The sequence below is a fragment of the Podarcis pityusensis genome (assembly GCF_964106645.2).
Source record: "Podarcis pityusensis genome assembly, chromosome: 12".
NCBI classification, from domain to species: domain Eukaryota; kingdom Metazoa; phylum Chordata; class Lepidosauria; order Squamata; family Lacertidae; genus Podarcis; species Podarcis pityusensis.
The window spans coordinates 38,370,121-38,388,345 of record NC_138037.1 but is presented as its reverse complement, the minus strand read 5'-3'; the positions used below and the strand labels follow the sequence as shown (position 1 = coordinate 38,388,345).

The following is an 18,225-nucleotide window of genomic DNA, read 5'->3' as shown; positions in this document are numbered from 1 at the left end:
GCGCTCATCTCACTTTATTGGCTGAGGGAGCCGGCGTACAGCTTCCAGGTCATGTGGCCAGCATGACTAAGCCACTTCTGGCGAGCCAGAGCAGCTCTCCAGAGCAGCACGGAAACGCTGTTTACCTTCCTGCCGGAGGGTACCTATTTATCTACTTGCACTTTGACGTGCTTTCGAACTGCTAGATTGGCAGGAGCAGGGACCGAGCAACGGGAGCTCACCCCTCACGGGGATTCGAACCACCGACCTTCTGATTGGCAAGTCCTAGGCTCTGTGGTTTAACCCACAGGTCCATAAATTACCATATAGCATATATTCAACACAAAAAACAGCGACAATTTGTTGTGGACAAAGGACAGCTGGACATATAAAGGGCCCCATTACCTTCAGTAGCTTAGGGCCTCGTCAAACCTAAATCCAGCCCTGGTTCTGCATAGTCTGTGAGAGAACAGTAGGGCAGCATCCGAGATAAAGGCAGCATTTCTTGTCAGGGAACTCCTGGAATTGATACTGAGCCATAGGAAAGCACAGATGCTACTGAGTACATGATCATAGCAGTTATATTATACGTTGGCCTTTTAATAGCAGTTACTCATTTGTCTTGTGACTGCACTGAATTTCAGCTTGGAAAGGTTGCCGGGGTTTCTCTGAACAGGTGGAAGAGTTGAAACGGTTTTTCAGTGATGCTTTATTGCCACGGGCTCACCAAAACTGCAGCTCTGTACAGAGGCCAAAAATCCTGGTCCTACATACTGGCTATAATTGAAAACAACAACAAGTGGGCCTGGGTAGTAGGCATGCATGACAAAACCATAACACATTTCTTTTCAAAAGTGTGTGTGTGTGTGTGTGTGTGTGTGTGTGTGCAATCTGTCACTATTTTGTGGGAGGGATTCAAGTGTATAATGGAAATCTGGGTTTAAGCAAATAAAGTGGATTTTGAAGCACTCAGTTGCTTTGGCACAACAAAGTCTCCTTATCTCCCCACCATATCCCCATACTTTTTGTGGTTAGTAAAGTGCTGGAAGAATGCATGAAAAAGTGTGGGATGAATGCAGAAAGATGTATAAATACTACACAAGCAAATCAAAGTGGATTCAGAATGAATGGTCATCACTGTATAACCTCCCCACAAGCAAATCAGAACAAATGCTCAGTAAAGATTAGATATAATCTAACTTGCATGTAAACTTTGTGGAAGCAATTCAGGATAAATACTGAATAACAGGTTGTCTGGAGATGCCCTTAGTAACTCTGATCTGTATTGATGACAGCGCTGTTGCTATTAAGAATCATTAAAAAAACACATACCATCATAGCAAATATTCCAGAAGTGTTGTAATTCATTTAATCTATGTTTTGCCTTTCTGTATAAAATATATTCCAGGGGGCTTCCAAGAAACACAATTGAAACAAGTAAACAATACTAAGCAACAATGTAAAACAACAAGAGGAATTTCACAAAATGTGGGTGATAGCCAATGTTTGTCATACTCACAGTTGACCCATTTAATCGACAAACTTATGTTGATTTCAGGGGTCTGCTCTGAGTGTGACTTTGTTGGAGATCACCTACTATCATCTTAGGCAAAGAGACAGCAAGCTGGGGCAAAACTGTTTATGCTTCCTGTCTGGAGGCCAGCAATGATAGGGTCAAGATTATGGTCCTGTGGATCTCAGGAGCAGCGCAGCAAGACTTGGCTGTAGCAGAGAGGGCGCCATTTGCGTTCAGGGCTTGCCGATCAGAAAGTTGGTGGTTCGAATCCCCGTGACAGGGTGAGCTCCTGTTGCTCTGTCCCAGCTCCTGCCAACCTAGCAGTTTGAAAGCATGCCAGTGCAAGTAGATAAATAGGTACCACTGCGGCGGGGAGGTAAACGGCGTTTCCATGCGCTCTGGCACTTGTCACGGTCCTCCATGCACCAGTAGCAGTTTAGTCATGCTGGTGGGAGTGCATTTCTGTGACGCAAACATGCTGAATTTTATTGTGCTCGAGCCGCCTTTTTCATTCTTTAAAGAATCGTAATTAATACGTAGCCCGTAATTAATAGACAAGTATTTTTCCCCTCAACAGCCTTCCCTTGCTTGAACCAGAAGAAGCAGGTTAATAACAACAGAGGGTGCTCGTTTCTTGCCCTCCCTCCTCCTCCTCCACCGCCACCGCCATTATTTCCTCCACCACACTTCAGGCAGGGATGGAATTCTGTAAGTATGGCTTCAAGTTTTTATTTCCTGTAAGCACAGCTTATCCTTCCTTAGCAGTTCCAAGAAACTGCCCTGCCACAGAAAGTGTTACATAACACTTGGTGACCAGAGATGTAATGTATCAGAGGTGCAAAATGGTCTGGAGTTGCTTGTGGGCACGTCTGGAATTCTGAGAGAAAACAAGGATAACATTCCCACTGGCTGTCTTCACCACCACCCCACCCCAGACAACTAGAACATGGGCAGGCAAACTTAGGCCCAGGGGCCGGATCCAGCCCAATTGCCTTCTAAATCCGGTCTGCGGACGGTCCGTGAATCAGCGTGTTTTTACATGAGTAGAATGTGTCCTTTTATTTAAAATGCATCTCTGGGTTATTTGTGAGGCCTGCCTGGTGTTTTTACATGAGTAGAATGTGTGCTTTTATTTAAAATGCATCTCTGGGTTATTTGTGGGGCATAGGAATTCGTTCATAATTTTTTTCCCCAAAATATAATCTGCCCCCCCCCAAGGTCTGAGAAACAGTAGACCGGCCCCCTGCTGAAAAAGTTTTCTGACCCCTGAACTAAAAAGACAAAGTATGTTCACACATGCACAGAAAACAGAGAGAGAAAGAGGCTTTGCTTCTCCATGAAGTGGGCAAAATGGATCCTCTTTAACTGATATGATTTTACACAGGGTGCTCAAAAAATATGATGCGATTTAAGCTTACATATGTAGATTTCACAACAAAATCTATAGATCCAGTGCTTGCCAGCACCTCCAAAAACATGAATCCAAGGCACGGATACTTATGGATGTTGTTGATTTTTACATACCTAAATGTTGTTGATTTTTACAACAGAACCAACTAAAAATCCACCAAACACATCTGTAGGCAACGACATGACCTTGGATAGTATTTTGAGGTGATGCAGTTTTCCAGGCAAGCCGTGTTTACAAAAATGTATATATTAGTGAAAATTATGCATAAAAATGAATATTTTAGTGAAAATAATGAAAGTGCATTATATGAGGGTAAATTGCTTGCAAAAAAAATGTGTATAATAGTCAGAGCTGCATACAGACATGTGTTCATTGGAGAAATTCATACTAAAATACAGATGAATGTTTATGAGGATTTTCAAAAAGAAATGTTGCAGATTGCTACAGAAATGTGAAGAGCCAGTTTTAAGATTGGAAAACTGAGGGAACTGAAAAAACCAAAGTTGATAGATCCTTCCCCCCTTAGCCAGGCTTCTTGTTTCACACTAATGCTGTACTTACACCCACTGGTGCTAATGCCCTATCATCACCCAGTGAGTGTCATTATCAATCAATCAATCAATCAATCAATCAATCAATTTATTGTACCCTACCCACTCTGGGCGTCTTCCAACATAATATAAAAGAACGCAACATAACATCAAATATTAAAAGCTTCCCAAAACAGGGCTGCCTTTGGATGTCATAGAATAATTTATCTCTTTGACATCTATAGATAAGATTGTGCCGCAAATGTACAAGGTACAGGTTTGAGGGTCGGAGGTGGGTCAAAAAATATGCTTCATGTCATGAATACATGTGTACATGTAGCTGCTATATATTATAAAAGCTTCTTGTAATTTCTGAGGTTTCCTACGTTTGTAACCCTACCTTCCCTCAACTTTCAGTACATGGTCCATAAAAGTTTGACCTAACATACCTAACATGTCACACAATATAGCTTTTGTGTTGGTCATTAGGCTTCTAATGTATAAGGTGGGGGGGGGGGATGACATAGACTCAAATTCTGTTGGCACATGGATCTCCAATTATTGGAATACCAAGGTGACCCTGTTTCTTGACAAAATGTTCTGTGAGACAGTCCAGCTCCTGATATATTTTGCACGGTTGCCTACTGGAATTTCCTTCACTCCCTTATATGATATTAGTTTTAATACCTCAAGGGCCGCAACCCTGTTGTGTAATTTCCTGTCAGTCTCTTGGCATTTTACTGCAAGTGAAGGCAGATGACAAAGAATTGTACAAAATCAATCTCTCTCTCTCCCTTTTATACCACTCGCTCAATCAGTCACTCTCGCTGTAACTGCTAGGTCGAAATTTAGAGCATACGTATTGGGAAGAAGTCCAGTAAATGAAGTAATGCCGTTCTTCGTAAAATCTGTATAAAGAAGCTGAGAATTTCAAGTCAGACAGCATCATTGAACTTTGTGCCAAGGGTACATAATGTGAAATAAAGCAAATTAAGATGCAACTCAAAAGCTGGCTGCCAAGGGTTTTTGAATGTGGCTGTGGAGTACGTGCCATTGCTGGAGTGGAGAGGGAGGTGGAAGTCTTGGTTTGGCTACCGAGACCATATAACACCGGTCCTGAAAGACCTGCATTGGCTTCCACTACGTTTCTGAGCACAACTCAAAGTGTTGGCGCTAACCTTTAAAGCCCTAAACGGCCTCAGCCCAGTGTACCTGAAGGAGCGTCTCCACTCCCATTGTTCTGCCTGGACATGAAGGTCCAGCTTTAAGGTCCTTCTGGTGGTTCCCTCACTGCAAAAAGTGAAGCTACAGGGAACCAAGCAGAGGGCCTTCTCGGCAGTGGCGCCCGCCCTGTGGAACGCCCTCCCATAAGATGTCAAGGAAATAAACAAAGATCTGACTTTTAGAAGACATCTGAAGGCAACCTTGTTTAGGGAAGTTTTTAATGTTTGATGTTTTATAATGTTTTTAATATTCTGTTGGGAGCCGCCCAGAGTGGCTTGGGAAACCCAGCCAGATGGGTGGTGGTATAAATAAATAAATTATTGTGTATATATACAGTGGTACCTCGGGTTAAGTACTTAATTCGTTCCAGAGGTCCGTTCTTAACCTGAAACTGTCCTTAACCTGAAGCACCACTTTAGCTAACGGGGCCTCCTGCTGCTGCTGTGCCGCAGCCGCCCGATTTCTGTTCTCATCCTGAAGCAAAGTTCTTAACCCGAGGTACTATTTCTGGGTTTAGCGGACTCTGTAACCTGAAGAGTCTGTAACCTGAAGCGTATGTAACCTGAGGTACCACTGTGTGTGTATTTATTAATTTTTCATTAATAACTTTCCAATATGGGCCACATTATTATCATACCAAATCATAATACAATTTATACAGCTAATTATACATTCCAAATTCAACAAATTTGGTGACTTCCCATGTTCTGATCATCTGGAGATAATTATTCCTAAATCCTGCATATAATCTCACATATAATCCAAATACAGCAATTCCGATCTCGATCCTTTCTTCTATTTTTGCAGCCACTGATGTAATAGCTTCACTTGTATTCAAAAAACCCATCTCCATTAACTTGGAAGAGGGATTTAAAGCCTGTAGTTTTCTGTGTAAAATATTTTTTCCTATTATTATTACTAGTAATAAGTGGGGTCACATGTAGGCCGTCAGAGACCTCCAGTGCACCCACAAAACAACTCAATAGGTGTTCCACCAATGGAGGGGAGAGGGGTAGGTTAGGGACAGCCTTGAATCCACAGAACCTAAAGTCCTAATTTTACCCTGATGTTCCTGAAACCACACCAGCTCTGGAAGGGAGGAGAGAAAAAGGAAGGTCTCCCATGTGAGCAGCCATAGCTTGGGATACCATAGAATTTCCATCCGACTGCTCTGCCATTTACCCCACCCAAAAACATTTGAACTTTTACCAACTGAGAGAATGATAATACTATGGGTTTTCTCCTACCTTTTGAGAGGGTCCTAAACTGCTGTTGGAAATGAGAGATGGAGTAAAGGATGTAATCTTGCGTAGCCATCAAGAGGGAATCCTGAGGGCATGGAGTATAGGATTTTCTGTTGTGTACATTTCAGCTGCAATACAAAAAGTAGCTAACGTAATTATGTAGCACAGCCGGATTTGTATGCAGTCTTCTCGATGAGCAAACACTAGCGGTTCAGCAAACAATAACTTGTGAGGGGGAATGAAATCTAGGTCTTGTGCCTTTTCTTGTTATATATATATAATTATACATCCTATAATTGCTATTTGATAGATGGAATAATTTGATTTAGTTTCTGCGTTTATCCACCATCTAATACAACTTCTTCCCCACTGGCTTTGCCAAGGAGCAGAATTTGGCTTCTTTTAGTCATACAGTCTGTGTTGCACTCTCATGCAGTATGAATTATTAGGAGAAGCTATTTCTGGGAGCATCTGCCACTTGCAAATTGAGCTAGGAGCAAAATAGCCTTGTGTATTACTTGGGCTGAGGAGGATGAGCCATATAGTACTGGAGTACTAGTACTCCTTTTGCAACAGTGCGGTACGGAAGATGGAGAATGCAGATGAAGAAAATCTAGTTCAGCCTTGCAAGAGAGTGTTTAAAAAATATGTCCTTGATCAAAGGTTTACTCTTCTGCTGTGGTATTTAGTGATCTCTCTCCCTTTTTAAAACTTCTTAGATGTTGTCTCTGAACCTGAAAAACCTATGTCAAGAGCTTCAGATAATACAATCTCCATGTGTAGAATCTCTGTGCCCTCCAGGACCTCCTGGGCCACAGGTTAGTACTTCCTTTTAAGGTAAAGGTAAAGGGACCCCTGACCGTTAGGTCCAGTCGTGGCCGACTCTGGGGTTGCGGCGCTCATCTCGCTTTATTGGCCGAGGAAGCCAACGCACAGCTTCCGGGTCATGTGGCCAGCATGACTAAGCCTCTTCTGGCAAACCAGAGGAGCACACGGAAACGCCATTTACCTTCCCGCCAGAGCACTTTGATGTGCTTTCTACTTGCACTTTGATGTGCTTTCGAACTGCTGGGTGGGCAGGAGCAGGGACCAAACAATGGGAGCTCAGCCCGTCACGGGGATTCGAACCGCCGACCTTCTGATCGGCAAGTCCTAGGCTCTGTGGTTTAACCCACAGCGCCACCCGCATCCCAGTACTTCCTTTTAGAACACACCAATTCAGATCCTTTAGACAGGTTCCTCAGTCTGTGCTCTTTCCATACAGTTGAGAGGCCTTCATTCTTCAATACTGTAGCAGGTTAGAACATAACGCAGCTGGGATTCCTCACCCCCTGTGCAGTATGGTACCTCATTTAAATATGCATTACAAGTGACGTCTGGATTAGTAATGATAAATAAAGCAAGGCTCATTAACAGCAAGGTATATTATGTTGCTTCCACTTGAATCCTTTCAGTGTGATGTAAAAGAACAATGAGGAAATTCTTAGTCTCCCAGTCTTTTCGCAGGAAACCGTTTTTTTCGGAATAGCTCACGGAATAGCTTTATTTAATTTTTTAAAAATTTTTATTTCTATACTGCTTTATATTTTTGATAAAAATCTCAAAGCGGTTTACAGCATATTAAATCAATAAATCAATAACAATAGCTGGTTGATGTTCTTCCGGCCTCATGAGGAGCCTTTTTTGTAGGGCTGGGTGAGTCTTAAAATACTTGTGTATTTTAGTAACTTCTTTTTATCTATTATCTTATGGATGATCCGTGCGCTCAAGTGACCACACCATTCATTTGATTTTTAAAAAATTATTTTCATTTATTCCATTTATCAGTTGCCCTATGCTATAACAACAGTTACCAGGGCAACGTGGAAGATTTTTCTGAAAACCAGTTTTCTTAAAATGGAAAATCAGCAAATGAAACAGCTATTTAAGAAAAAATAGCTTCAAAGCCAAGATCGGGGTATTAAATATCATCCAGTATTCAATAATATAGAGAAGGCAAAAGAATATAGAGACTCCAGAAGAAATTTCAGAGTTAAAATTAGAGCATAAAACTACAATTCCTAGGACTGCATCAGGTCAGATGGATGGAAACAAATGTTTGATTACTCTCACACCTTCTTTCCTAATATGGAACTACTTTTCTTCCAAACTCCATGTTTGCTTTTCCATTATATCCTTCCACCGCTCATCACCCGACCCATCGCTGCACCTCATTATCTCTTGCCTATATGGAACTATAGTGCTTACAGCTGAAAATTAAATCCAGCTAGGACAGTAGAGACTGACAGATGTGAACCCTCATGAACTGAGCTTCGTGTGAGAACTTCGGTCCTGATCTGAGATGGGCTGAAGGGGCTGAAACATGGTAGAGATCCTTTGCAACAAAAGAAGTAGGAAGCCTTCTGATTACTTTGTCACAACTGACAGGCGAAAGACGCTGGGGTGAGCAGAAGAACAAGCGAGGAGTGTTATCAGCAACGTTGAACGTCCCATTTCTTCTCTTTTTTATTTTTAGGGCCCGCAAGGTGTTCCTGGCGTGAAGGGACCAAAGGGGGAAAAAGTAAGTGCCAGGGTTGGTTTTTGAACTGTGATAATTGCTGAGCCTTTGCAGGTATATTCATTAGATGTAAGGTCATTTCGGAACTGTAGATTAATTACCAGGACTGGTATCAGGTTTGAGGCAAGGTCCCACCCAGCGATACCCTAGTGGCATCCCCCAGCTAGTGTACCACAGACTGAGATACAGGCAGTGATGGACAGTTTAGCATAAGAAAAGCAGATGAAGCAGCTGCTGCAGTCACCCCCAGAGGCATTCTGGGAAAATTAAGATGCTTTGCTTGAATCTTTTTGTTATGTACTGAGCTGAATCCTAGAACAACAGGATCCAGAATGCAGCAGTCTGATTGGTCCGCAGGAGCCACCCAATCCCGCTCCTAGTGGAAGTGAATCAGCGACCTGATTGGCCTGCAGGAGCAGCCAATCAGGCTCCTGGATGAAGTGAATCAGCAACCTGATTGGCCTGCAGGAACAACCAATCAGGCTTCTGGAGGAAGTGAATCCGTAACCTGATTGGCCTACAGGGGCAGCCCAGAATTAGCCAATCACGCGGGGCCCATTGTGTAAATAATATATATATATAGCTAGACGTTTTGGGGAAATATTCATTCATTGCTACTACAAGCTGAATAAAGAGCATGAAATTCACACTCGACTCTGAGTATATTTCACTTTTTTAAGCAGCATTTAAATATAGTTAGGGGGGAGTTAAAAATTCCTAAAGGGATGCTGGCACCAGCCCTGGTGTGCCCTCTAGGACCTGAGCACCCTGGAATTTGCCCCATGCTGCCATGCCTGCTGATTCCAGACCTGCAATGTCTGAGTTTACAATGGCTGATAATGGTATGTTTTTAGTGGCCTCTCGTTTCAAAGTGGAATTTGCAATATCTCATTGTCTCATTACCTGCTTTGTGAAGGCTTAGGCTATGAAAAGCAGGATGCACCTGTTTAGACAGGCCAATAAATGTACATGCCAGCAATCCCCACAAGCCAGAAACTATTGTGCTCCACCTCTAAAGTTTACCATGAAACAAAACTGTGCATCTATCCCCATGGCAGTGTGTTGTAGTGGTTAGGGGTTCCCTGGGATACCGGCCTTCTAATCCTCACTTGGCCATGAAGCTCACTGGCTGAGCGTGGGCCATTCACTGCCTCTCAGCCTAGCCTACCTCACAGGGCTGTTGTGAGGATATCCATATTTTTCACCCTATAGAACGCACTTTTCCCCCTCCAAAAATGAAGGGGAAATGTGTGTGCGTCCTATGGGGCAAATGCAGGCTTTCGCTGAAGCCTGAAGAGCAAGAGGGGTCGGTGCGGATAGGTGCTTGCAGCCTGAAGTCCGAGGAGCGCGGCACTTTGCACCCCGGGCTTAGGGCAGCTATCCGGAGTTCCTGCCAGGCGCCGCAGGCTTGCGGATAGCTGCCCTAAGCCTGGGGTGTGCGGCGGGCTTCGGATAGCAGCAAGCAGCCAGTGCGCCCTATAGCGCAAAAAATACGGTAAATGAGGAGGCTGGAGAACCATGTATACCACCATAAAGGGGTGATAGAAATGCAGTAAAAACATTTTTTTGTTTGTGGTTTCTCTTGCCTTCCCCCCCAGTTATCTTTAGCCTGTCACAAAAGATTGCCGTATGCTACTTGTGACCTGTTTTCTACCTTCTCCCATATTTGTTGTTTGTGTCTCCTACTTTATCCTACAGGGTGAGATTGGCAGACCAGGAAGGAAGGTATGAGACAAATTGTATAATACCCTTGTACAGCATTGTGCCCATTCACATGTTAAAAGAGATTTCTACATGTAAGGCCAACTGCAATGGAAAGAGTTTGGGGAGAAGAGGGGCCAAATGGAGGTCTTAGTTTCCTGCCTCTTCCTCCTCTGCAGTCACATAGAATTGTTGCTGCCAGGTAACAGTTGAGGGAAGGAGGTGTCTGAAGGTGTTTGGCTTAGCAGAGTCAGTTGACTGGCTCTGTGGCACATCTCTCTCCCTCTTCTGCAGCCTGATGGAATAGCTGCTGGCAAGTGAGCTGATGCAGAGGAGGAGCTTGATGGAACTGGCTTCCCAGCACGGCCCACAGAGTGGTCCTGCTTCCCATCTCCTTCTGCTTCATGTTGTTTAAACAGAATATTTTTTACAATCACTGTCATACCTCATCAACTGATCCCACTTGCCTGCAAAAAATCCCCACACATTGTAAAATTGTAAGATATTTTTTTAGAATTGAAATGCAACAGGCTGTTGGAACTGATGCTACTCAGCTGACCACAGTACCAGGCCCACCTAGTGGTGTTGCTTGGGGAAGACCAGAGGGGCAGTGGCCCTGGGTGCAAGGGGGTGTGTGCATTTTGCTCCTCCGGGCTCTGTCAGCCTTGTGCCGCTGTGCCCCTGGAGTGCACTCCCGCTGCCCTGCTTTGCGTGGCGAGTTCCCGCCTCCCACCAGTAGAAATAAAGACACATGACACCATTATTTTAGGTTAATGGGCTAAAATTGGCCACCACTTTATTGGTTATAGGTAAAAAGTGGTATTGACTTAGGCATTGGTCCTATCCGACTATCCGGCTTCAGCCTGATTGCTTGAAGACCGGGAAGGGTTAATACCAGCAGGGGGAGCCCTGCTGATGCACATCAACTAGGGACTCCCCCAGGGTCACCGCTCGGGGGCGCGCTTTAGGCCCTGGCCTCCATAGGCTTCGGATGAGGCCACGCCCCCTGGAATCCTTTACCGGACTACCCTTCAATATTTGGGGGAGGTGATGGCACTCCCCCCCCCACATCTACATAACAATACCCCTACCAATGCCAAACCGCCAAAACCAAAGGAGTTGTGACGTTTTGCTACGAGGTAGGCGAAAAACCAAATGGCCGGTGCCAATTTGCCAAAGGGAAAAAATTCCTACCAGGCCCCTCCATGGCGACCAACCAAGGTCCATAGCAAGGTCAGAAGGGAATCTTAAAGGGCGGGTGGGTGGGAAACCTCAGCAGCTGACCAGGACCAAAGAGGGAGATCCCGGGACTGCGCTTGCCTTAAATGAGGCAAGCCACACACCCCAAGCCAGCCGATTGGCTGGCTCAGGGGATGACACGGCCCGAGGATTCCCCTGATCGCGCGGGGGCTGGAAGCCCGCAAGACTACCTCCTTCCGAGGTTGGAAGTGGCTTTGCGACATTGCAGGGCTGCACGAGGAGGGCAACAGGCATGCACGCTGAACAGGAAGGGCGAATGCCTGTTGTGTCCTCCTCACGCAGCCTTGCGGCATCGCAGAGCAGAGTGGGGCTGGCAGGGCAGTGTGAGTGTCAGGTCATGGGCGCAGCATGGACCCTCTTTGCTCCAGGAGGTGGGGCGTTGGTGGCAGGGGCTGGGCATGGGCTCTGCTCACCCTTCACGCCCTGCCCTGCCCCCCTGTGTGCATGGACCACCCCGGAGTGCCCACCTACCCCAGGTGCCAGCAGCACATGCTATGTTCCTGGGCCCGCTTTGCATGCTGACCCATTCTGTTAATTACTCTGACCGGTGTCATAAGCTAGATGTTTGCTGGCCGGTATACATACAACAAATGGGGCCACAGCCCAAAATGAACAATCATGTCCCAACACTATCACATTTAATGTTCTGCGGTCAGGAAGAACTTCCAAGAGTGTGGCTGGGTGCCTTATTGTCATTCGAAGAGGCTTCGTTAAACCGTATTGGACCAAATATAAGCCACACTTTTTTTCCAAATTCCGACAGTGAAAAGTGGAAGTGCAGCTTACATTCAAAACCTTTATGCTCCCAGCAAAGCAGCGTGGCTCCCCCCCAGGAAGCAGCCCAGGTATTTTCTCCCCCCCCCTTCAATTTTAAAGGTGTGGCGTATTTGCGGGTGCGGCTTATATTTGGGCTAATACGGTATTCAGACGTTACTGCTACCAATTTTGATGTTATTGCATCTGATTTTTTTCTCTTTCTACTTCCTTCCCCCCATCCCTGACCTCTTTTTTTGAAGGGCAGACCAGGTCCCCCAGGTGTCCCTGGACTTCCAGGACCTATTGGATGGCCTGGCCCAATAGGACCGAGGGTAAGATTAAGGCACCATTTACTAATATGGTCAAACCTGTAATGCAAATGAAGCTCAATCTGGATTTGAATGCTGCACATGTTTCTTGAGCAGTACAGTGGTATTTCGGGTTAAGTACTTAATTCGTTCCGGAGGTCCGTTCTTAACCTGAAACTGTTCTTAACCTGAAGCACCACTTTAGCTAATGGGGCCTCCTGCTGCCGCTGCCCCGCCGCTGCGCGATTTCTGTTCTTATCCTGAAGCAAAGTTCTTAACCCGAGGTACTATTTCTGGGTTAGTGGAGTCTGTAACCTGAAGCGTATGTAACCTGAAGCATATGTAACCCGAGGTACCACTGTACTGGAATGTGAAGCCATCTTTACTTCTGAGCATGTGCAGGAAAATGTAGGAAAATGTACCACAGAATGATAGTGGGAGTTTAGAGTATGGGAAGATGGCAGAATGGACCATAGTGGTATCCTTGGGGTGATAATTGTGTGTGTGTGTGTGTGTGTGTGTGTGTGTGTGTGTGTGTGTGTGTGAATGATGTCTCATAGCCATCATTTGCTATGGACATTTCTCCTCTTAGTTCCCCTGCCTTCTCTTATCATGGCAATTCTCCCATATTCTTTGTTTATTCCTGATAACTCTCTTCCCCATCACTTGGCTACAGGAGTGCCATAACATGGACATGAAACATCTCACACACACACGCCTGCACATAGTGCGTACGATGTCCCTCAGCTACGTGCAAGGGTGTGTGTGTGGGTGTGTGACATCCTATGTCTGTGTTGTGGCGGCCGGTGGCAGCGACTCCTCTTCCTTCTCTCCTCAGCCAGTGAGGCGCCCTTTCCCACCCTGCATTCAAGGCCCATCCCCCCCAAAAAAGGGTGTGTTGCTCACTGGCTGTGGAGGTCGGGGCTGAACTGTTTCTCTCTTGGAGGCAGCACCGCTGCTGCCTGCTGGCTTTTCTCATTGCCTTTGTGGGTGCCCGGCCCCGACAAATAGATTATTGCACCCACAGCCCTCTGGAGTTGGCTCCTATGTTATCTTAACAAACACTTAGCCTACTAGATTTGATTATGATGACGATGATGCTCCCCACCCCCAAATCACCTGCTTCCTCATTTTTTGGATGATTACTGGACAGCAGAAAACGTACATGGCTAGAGAGAGTTCTGCAAACAAATGACTGCCAGTCCACATTTTGTTTTTAAAATATATATATAATGTTATTAAATTTTCTGTTTTACAATTTAAAATACTCATTTAAACATCCTTAAAATATCAATGACTTCCCTTCTTCTCTTTCCATGGTTTATTTTGCATACCATCAATCCATGCATATTTTACAAAAAAAAAACAAAACTAAACCATTCAGTATTTTATGATTGCATCCATCAAAACTTATTTACGCTGCTGAATTTATCTTAATGCTGCCAACGTTTTCAGGTGTACACCCCCCCCCCATATATTCACATTTTGCAAGCGAAACTGGGTAGACCAGTAGCCAAAACTGACAGCCCAAGTGGACTTCAGCAGCTGATACTGTAAATCAGAGAGACTAAGCTGGCCCAATCCAAGAGGCAGTACAGGCAGCTGCCTGGGGCACCTGAATGCAATAGGTGCTGGGATGCTCTGGGAAAACCCCAAGTACCTTGGGACCGCAGGGTCTGAGGCTGGGAGTGAGCAACAGTCTCTCTCTCTCTCTCTCTCTCTCTCTCTCTCTCTCTCTCTCTCTCTCCCCCCCCCCCCCTTCTCTAAATGGATCTCCTTCTCATTGCTCAGTTCACTATGGAGCAGGAGAAAGGGGCTGCAGTTTAATAACACTAATAATCTAAGAAGGGCAGCAAAGCAGACATTCCCCTAGAGTAGCAATATAGATTGAACCAGAAGTGTTGTGCAGTTGCTTGCGGGTCTCATTGTAGTGCTGGTAAATGGCCATCTGTTGCAGGAGATGATGTTAAGAGACAACGCATTGCTTTACAATTTAGTCTGAATTAGCTGTATGAAACTTCATGTTGTGTTGCTGCTTAGACTGTGGTTTGTTTCTGCTCTCTCTGATTCAGAACCAGAACAGTCTGCATTCCAGTTACTGACACCTTTCTGCAGCCACAATGAATAACTCCTTTTTATTGACCCCTCTAGGGTGAAAAGGGAGATTTGGGTTTGATGGGATTGCCAGGTACAAGAGGACCAACGGGCTTTAAGGTTTGTTTCACCCAGCTGCTATGTCGTCCCCATCTGGCTGCTTACAGCTGCTTCCTTGGTTACAAAGTGCTTGTGTATATTGTTTGAAGATAGCAGCAATGTTCGTGGGGAGAAGGAATAATATGAAAAGATAGGATTTCCCCATAGCAATAATGAAAAAACAAAAGGTTTTGTCAGCATGCTGGTTTTCTGCTTTATTCTTAATCAAATACCTTACTACAATCTAATATAAAGGGGGAAAAAGTAATTTAAAAGCAAAATCCATGTAACATGGGCCTCAAGACCCCAGGGCTTTTAATTTCAGCCGGAATTCACCGGAACTCAGTTCTGGCACCTCTCAGGTGGGCACCATTGCCATTTATAAGAGAATAAGGGAGGTGTTCATGGTGAGTTCCAGCACCTCTTTCTCTAGAAAAATAGCACTGTTGTACACTATATTTGAATTAGCACCATCATCCAAATCAAAACAAAATAAAAAAAATCCTTCCAGTAGCACCTTAGAGACCACCTAAGTTTGTTATTGGTATGAGCTTTCGTGTGCATGCAGGTGTGGCGTTAACATATGAGAGTGCTGGAGGTGAAATAGTTAAACAGGTTAACCAGTCAGAACCCAGGGGGTGGAGTCAGAGGGACTATAAAACCAGCTCTGGGAAGGGTGAAGCGGGGAGTTCGTTGGGAGGTTGGTTGGAGTGGGAGTGAATTGGGATAGAGTCTGTGGGTAGGTTGAGTTAGTGTAGTGAAATAAGCCGAGTCAGTTAGGGGCTAGGAAGACAAGTAAATATCTGAGAGGTGGTTTAGTGAGTGAGAGCAGGTAGTGGAAGTTATAGGTCTGGATAGGCACCCCATGATTGTATTTGACAGATACCGCTTGTTAAACTGCAATAAATAAACAGAAGTTTATGTTCCAACTTAACCCCGTCTGGACTCAGTATTTTACCAGGTAGGGCCTGGGTGGTGGCAGCGAGAAATAAAGTGGTGGCACAGGGATCAATAGATGGTGAAACGTCCCAGGACCCTGTGTGATCGCCATAGCAGGTATCAGAAGTATCTGAATAAGTGTGCATGCACACTAAAGCTCATACCAATAACAAATTTAGTTGGTCTCTTAAGGTGCTACTGGAAGGATTTTTTTTACTTTGTTTTGACTATAGCAGACCAACACGGCTACCTACCTGGATCCAAATCCAGACAGTTATAATCCCCCCCCCCTTTCCTCCTGCCACCCTCACGTAATGGATGGTGTGTGTAACCTTGGTCCAAGAATAGGATGAGTGGACTCCCCTTTCTGCTGCACCCAACTTTTATGTCTAGGGTGCTGGTTTTTGTTTTGGGTTTCCGAAACAACATTTGACATTTAAAAACTTCCAAGTTAGTGGTTCCGAAGCAGCTGCAATATTTGCTAAAGGAGATGGCTTTATCTTCTTGTTTTGATAGATGGGCTGTACTGATGGAGTACTAGTCATTTGGAGCATAACCACAAACCATAGTCCTATAAAACATCCCACATTAATTTATAGGCGCCGTGCCAAATTGTGAATTGTGCTTGTGCAACTCAACTCAGATTTTTTCCTGAGCATTGGATGTCTTGCAGTGGGTGCAGGACCATGAAATCCCTCTATATTATCATACTAAAAGTGTATAGGCACAAGACATTATCAACTTCATGTTTAGCAGAAGATGAATTGATTGAAGTGACAAAACTAGAGTACTGTCTATAGCCAACGGTGATTTAAAAAGAGAAAAGAACCTTTGTTTAAGCATCATTTGTATCCAAATCAGATACATATTGAGGCTATATATCTTTAATGTTGATTTATTTATTTAATTGCTTGACAAATGGTATACCACTTAATCATTAAAAACCACTAAGTGGCCTAGGTATTTACATTATGCAATTGCAGCTATAATTTCTTTTTAAAAATCTTAAATGTCCATGGGAGTTGCTACAAAAGAGTTGGGTCTAAGCTGAAGTACAGTCAAAGTAAACATCAGAGAGAGACTTGCCTTTGCTAGATAAGAGGAAACAGCTGAAGAAAATGGCTTGAGGCATTTTACCACAGAGGCTGCTTTCAATTATATTATTATACTGAGAATTATAATGGCTTTCTGCTGCTGTTTTAATTTCCAAAGCAATTTCTAACAAGGCTAGCATGCTTTCTGTACCAGATTTATTTGTTTCTCATGTCTGCTTCCAGGCTGCGGCTTAAATGCTCATATTTGCGATTTTCTTCCAACGGCTACAAAGGAAAATGTTGCCGCAACTTATTGCTTTTCCAGCCTGATTTTAAATTCCATATGTTACTATGATGTAATCAATTACAAGCATGTAAATACCTGCCCTTTTATCTTTTTCTAGGGTTACCCTGGAAGCAGAGGAGAAAAGGTTCGTCATGCAAAGAACTCTTAGTTAATTGCTGAAAAGCATTGCGACCTAGGTTCCTCAGGCCCCCCAAAATGTAATGCTTTGGTATGTTAGTAATGACAGGATCGAGGGGCGCGGGTGGCGCTGTGGGTTAAACCACAGAGCCTAGGACTTGCCAATCAGAAAGTCGACGGTTCGAATCCCGGCGACAGCATGAGCTCCCGTTTGGAAGAACCAATTAAGGCCACTTTATGATGTGCATTCCCCACCCATTAGGAATAGTATCAAGAAATTGGTTATATGTTCTCATACAACCACAGATTAATAGCCACTGATAGGCCCTTCAAGTAGCCTTAGCAGTTTACATATTTGGCCGGGAATCATCTGGACAATCATGCACACATCAGCAGACAAAGTGCTGGGAATACAGTACATTACTTTCTTCTATTTTCCTCTCAGTCCACCCCCTCCCACTCTCTCTCTCTCTGTCCTGTCCTCTCATCCCCTTTAGTTCATTTCATTTGTTAATGCATAGAAAAGGCGTAGGCGGATGAGACGTAAGGCTCTGGCTCCCCCACAAGCTACATTTTTAAAAATTCCATTTCTGAAAATAATTTGTACATGTTCAAGTGTTGACACACAGCCAGCTTTCTGTAATCAGGTATGCTGCGTAGGGAGGGTTGGGGGGAGTGGGTCAAAGCACAGGTTGGGGGTTAGTACCTGCTGTGGACGCTGTCCCTGCCTGCGTGTCTCATTTGTCCACACATGAATGTCTGAAAAGGGTTTTAAAGCAAACAAAGGGTACCCATGCTGAATGTTGGAATGTTGGTACAATCTACATTAGCTCAGAGATTGGCTTAATTTCAGGTGACGGCCCACTAGCTGAAGATCAGTAAACAACATTTAACTTGAAAGTCGTCGTGTTCATTACATCGCCTGGAGTGTACTGAGGATGGTAATTGTGGGAGACCAAGAATCTAACAAATGTTCTGTATACCAAACAACTTCATTTTGATGGGCTTCTGTGTTTAATTCTACATTCAGTGCTGAAAGAAAACATCGGTTTTTGAAACGCCGTGTTCTATAGCTATTATCTCCTGTATGGTTTTCCACAGGGAACTCCCGGAGAGAAGGGCGACAAAGGCAGCAAAGGAGACAAGGTA

At 44.4% G+C, this 18,225-nt stretch overlaps 1 protein-coding gene across 3 annotated transcripts in view; it reads left to right on the top strand.

The window, feature by feature from the left end:
* Positions 1-18,225, top strand: part of COLQ (collagen like tail subunit of asymmetric acetylcholinesterase) — a 41,200-nt gene that overhangs the window by 8,329 nt on the left and 14,646 nt on the right. For all 3 annotated transcript variants that reach the window (XM_080974957.1, XM_080974956.1, XM_080974958.1), the window contains exons 2-9: positions 2,073-2,203; positions 6,624-6,722; positions 8,420-8,464; positions 10,160-10,186; positions 12,439-12,510; positions 14,638-14,700; positions 17,057-17,083; positions 18,178-18,222. In XM_080974957.1, coding sequence (XP_080831083.1) covers positions 2,073-2,203; positions 6,624-6,722; positions 8,420-8,464; positions 10,160-10,186; positions 12,439-12,510; positions 14,638-14,700; positions 17,057-17,083; positions 18,178-18,222 — 509 coding nt within the window. The remainder of the gene's footprint in view (positions 1-2,072; positions 2,204-6,623; positions 6,723-8,419; positions 8,465-10,159; positions 10,187-12,438; positions 12,511-14,637; positions 14,701-17,056; positions 17,084-18,177; positions 18,223-18,225) is intronic.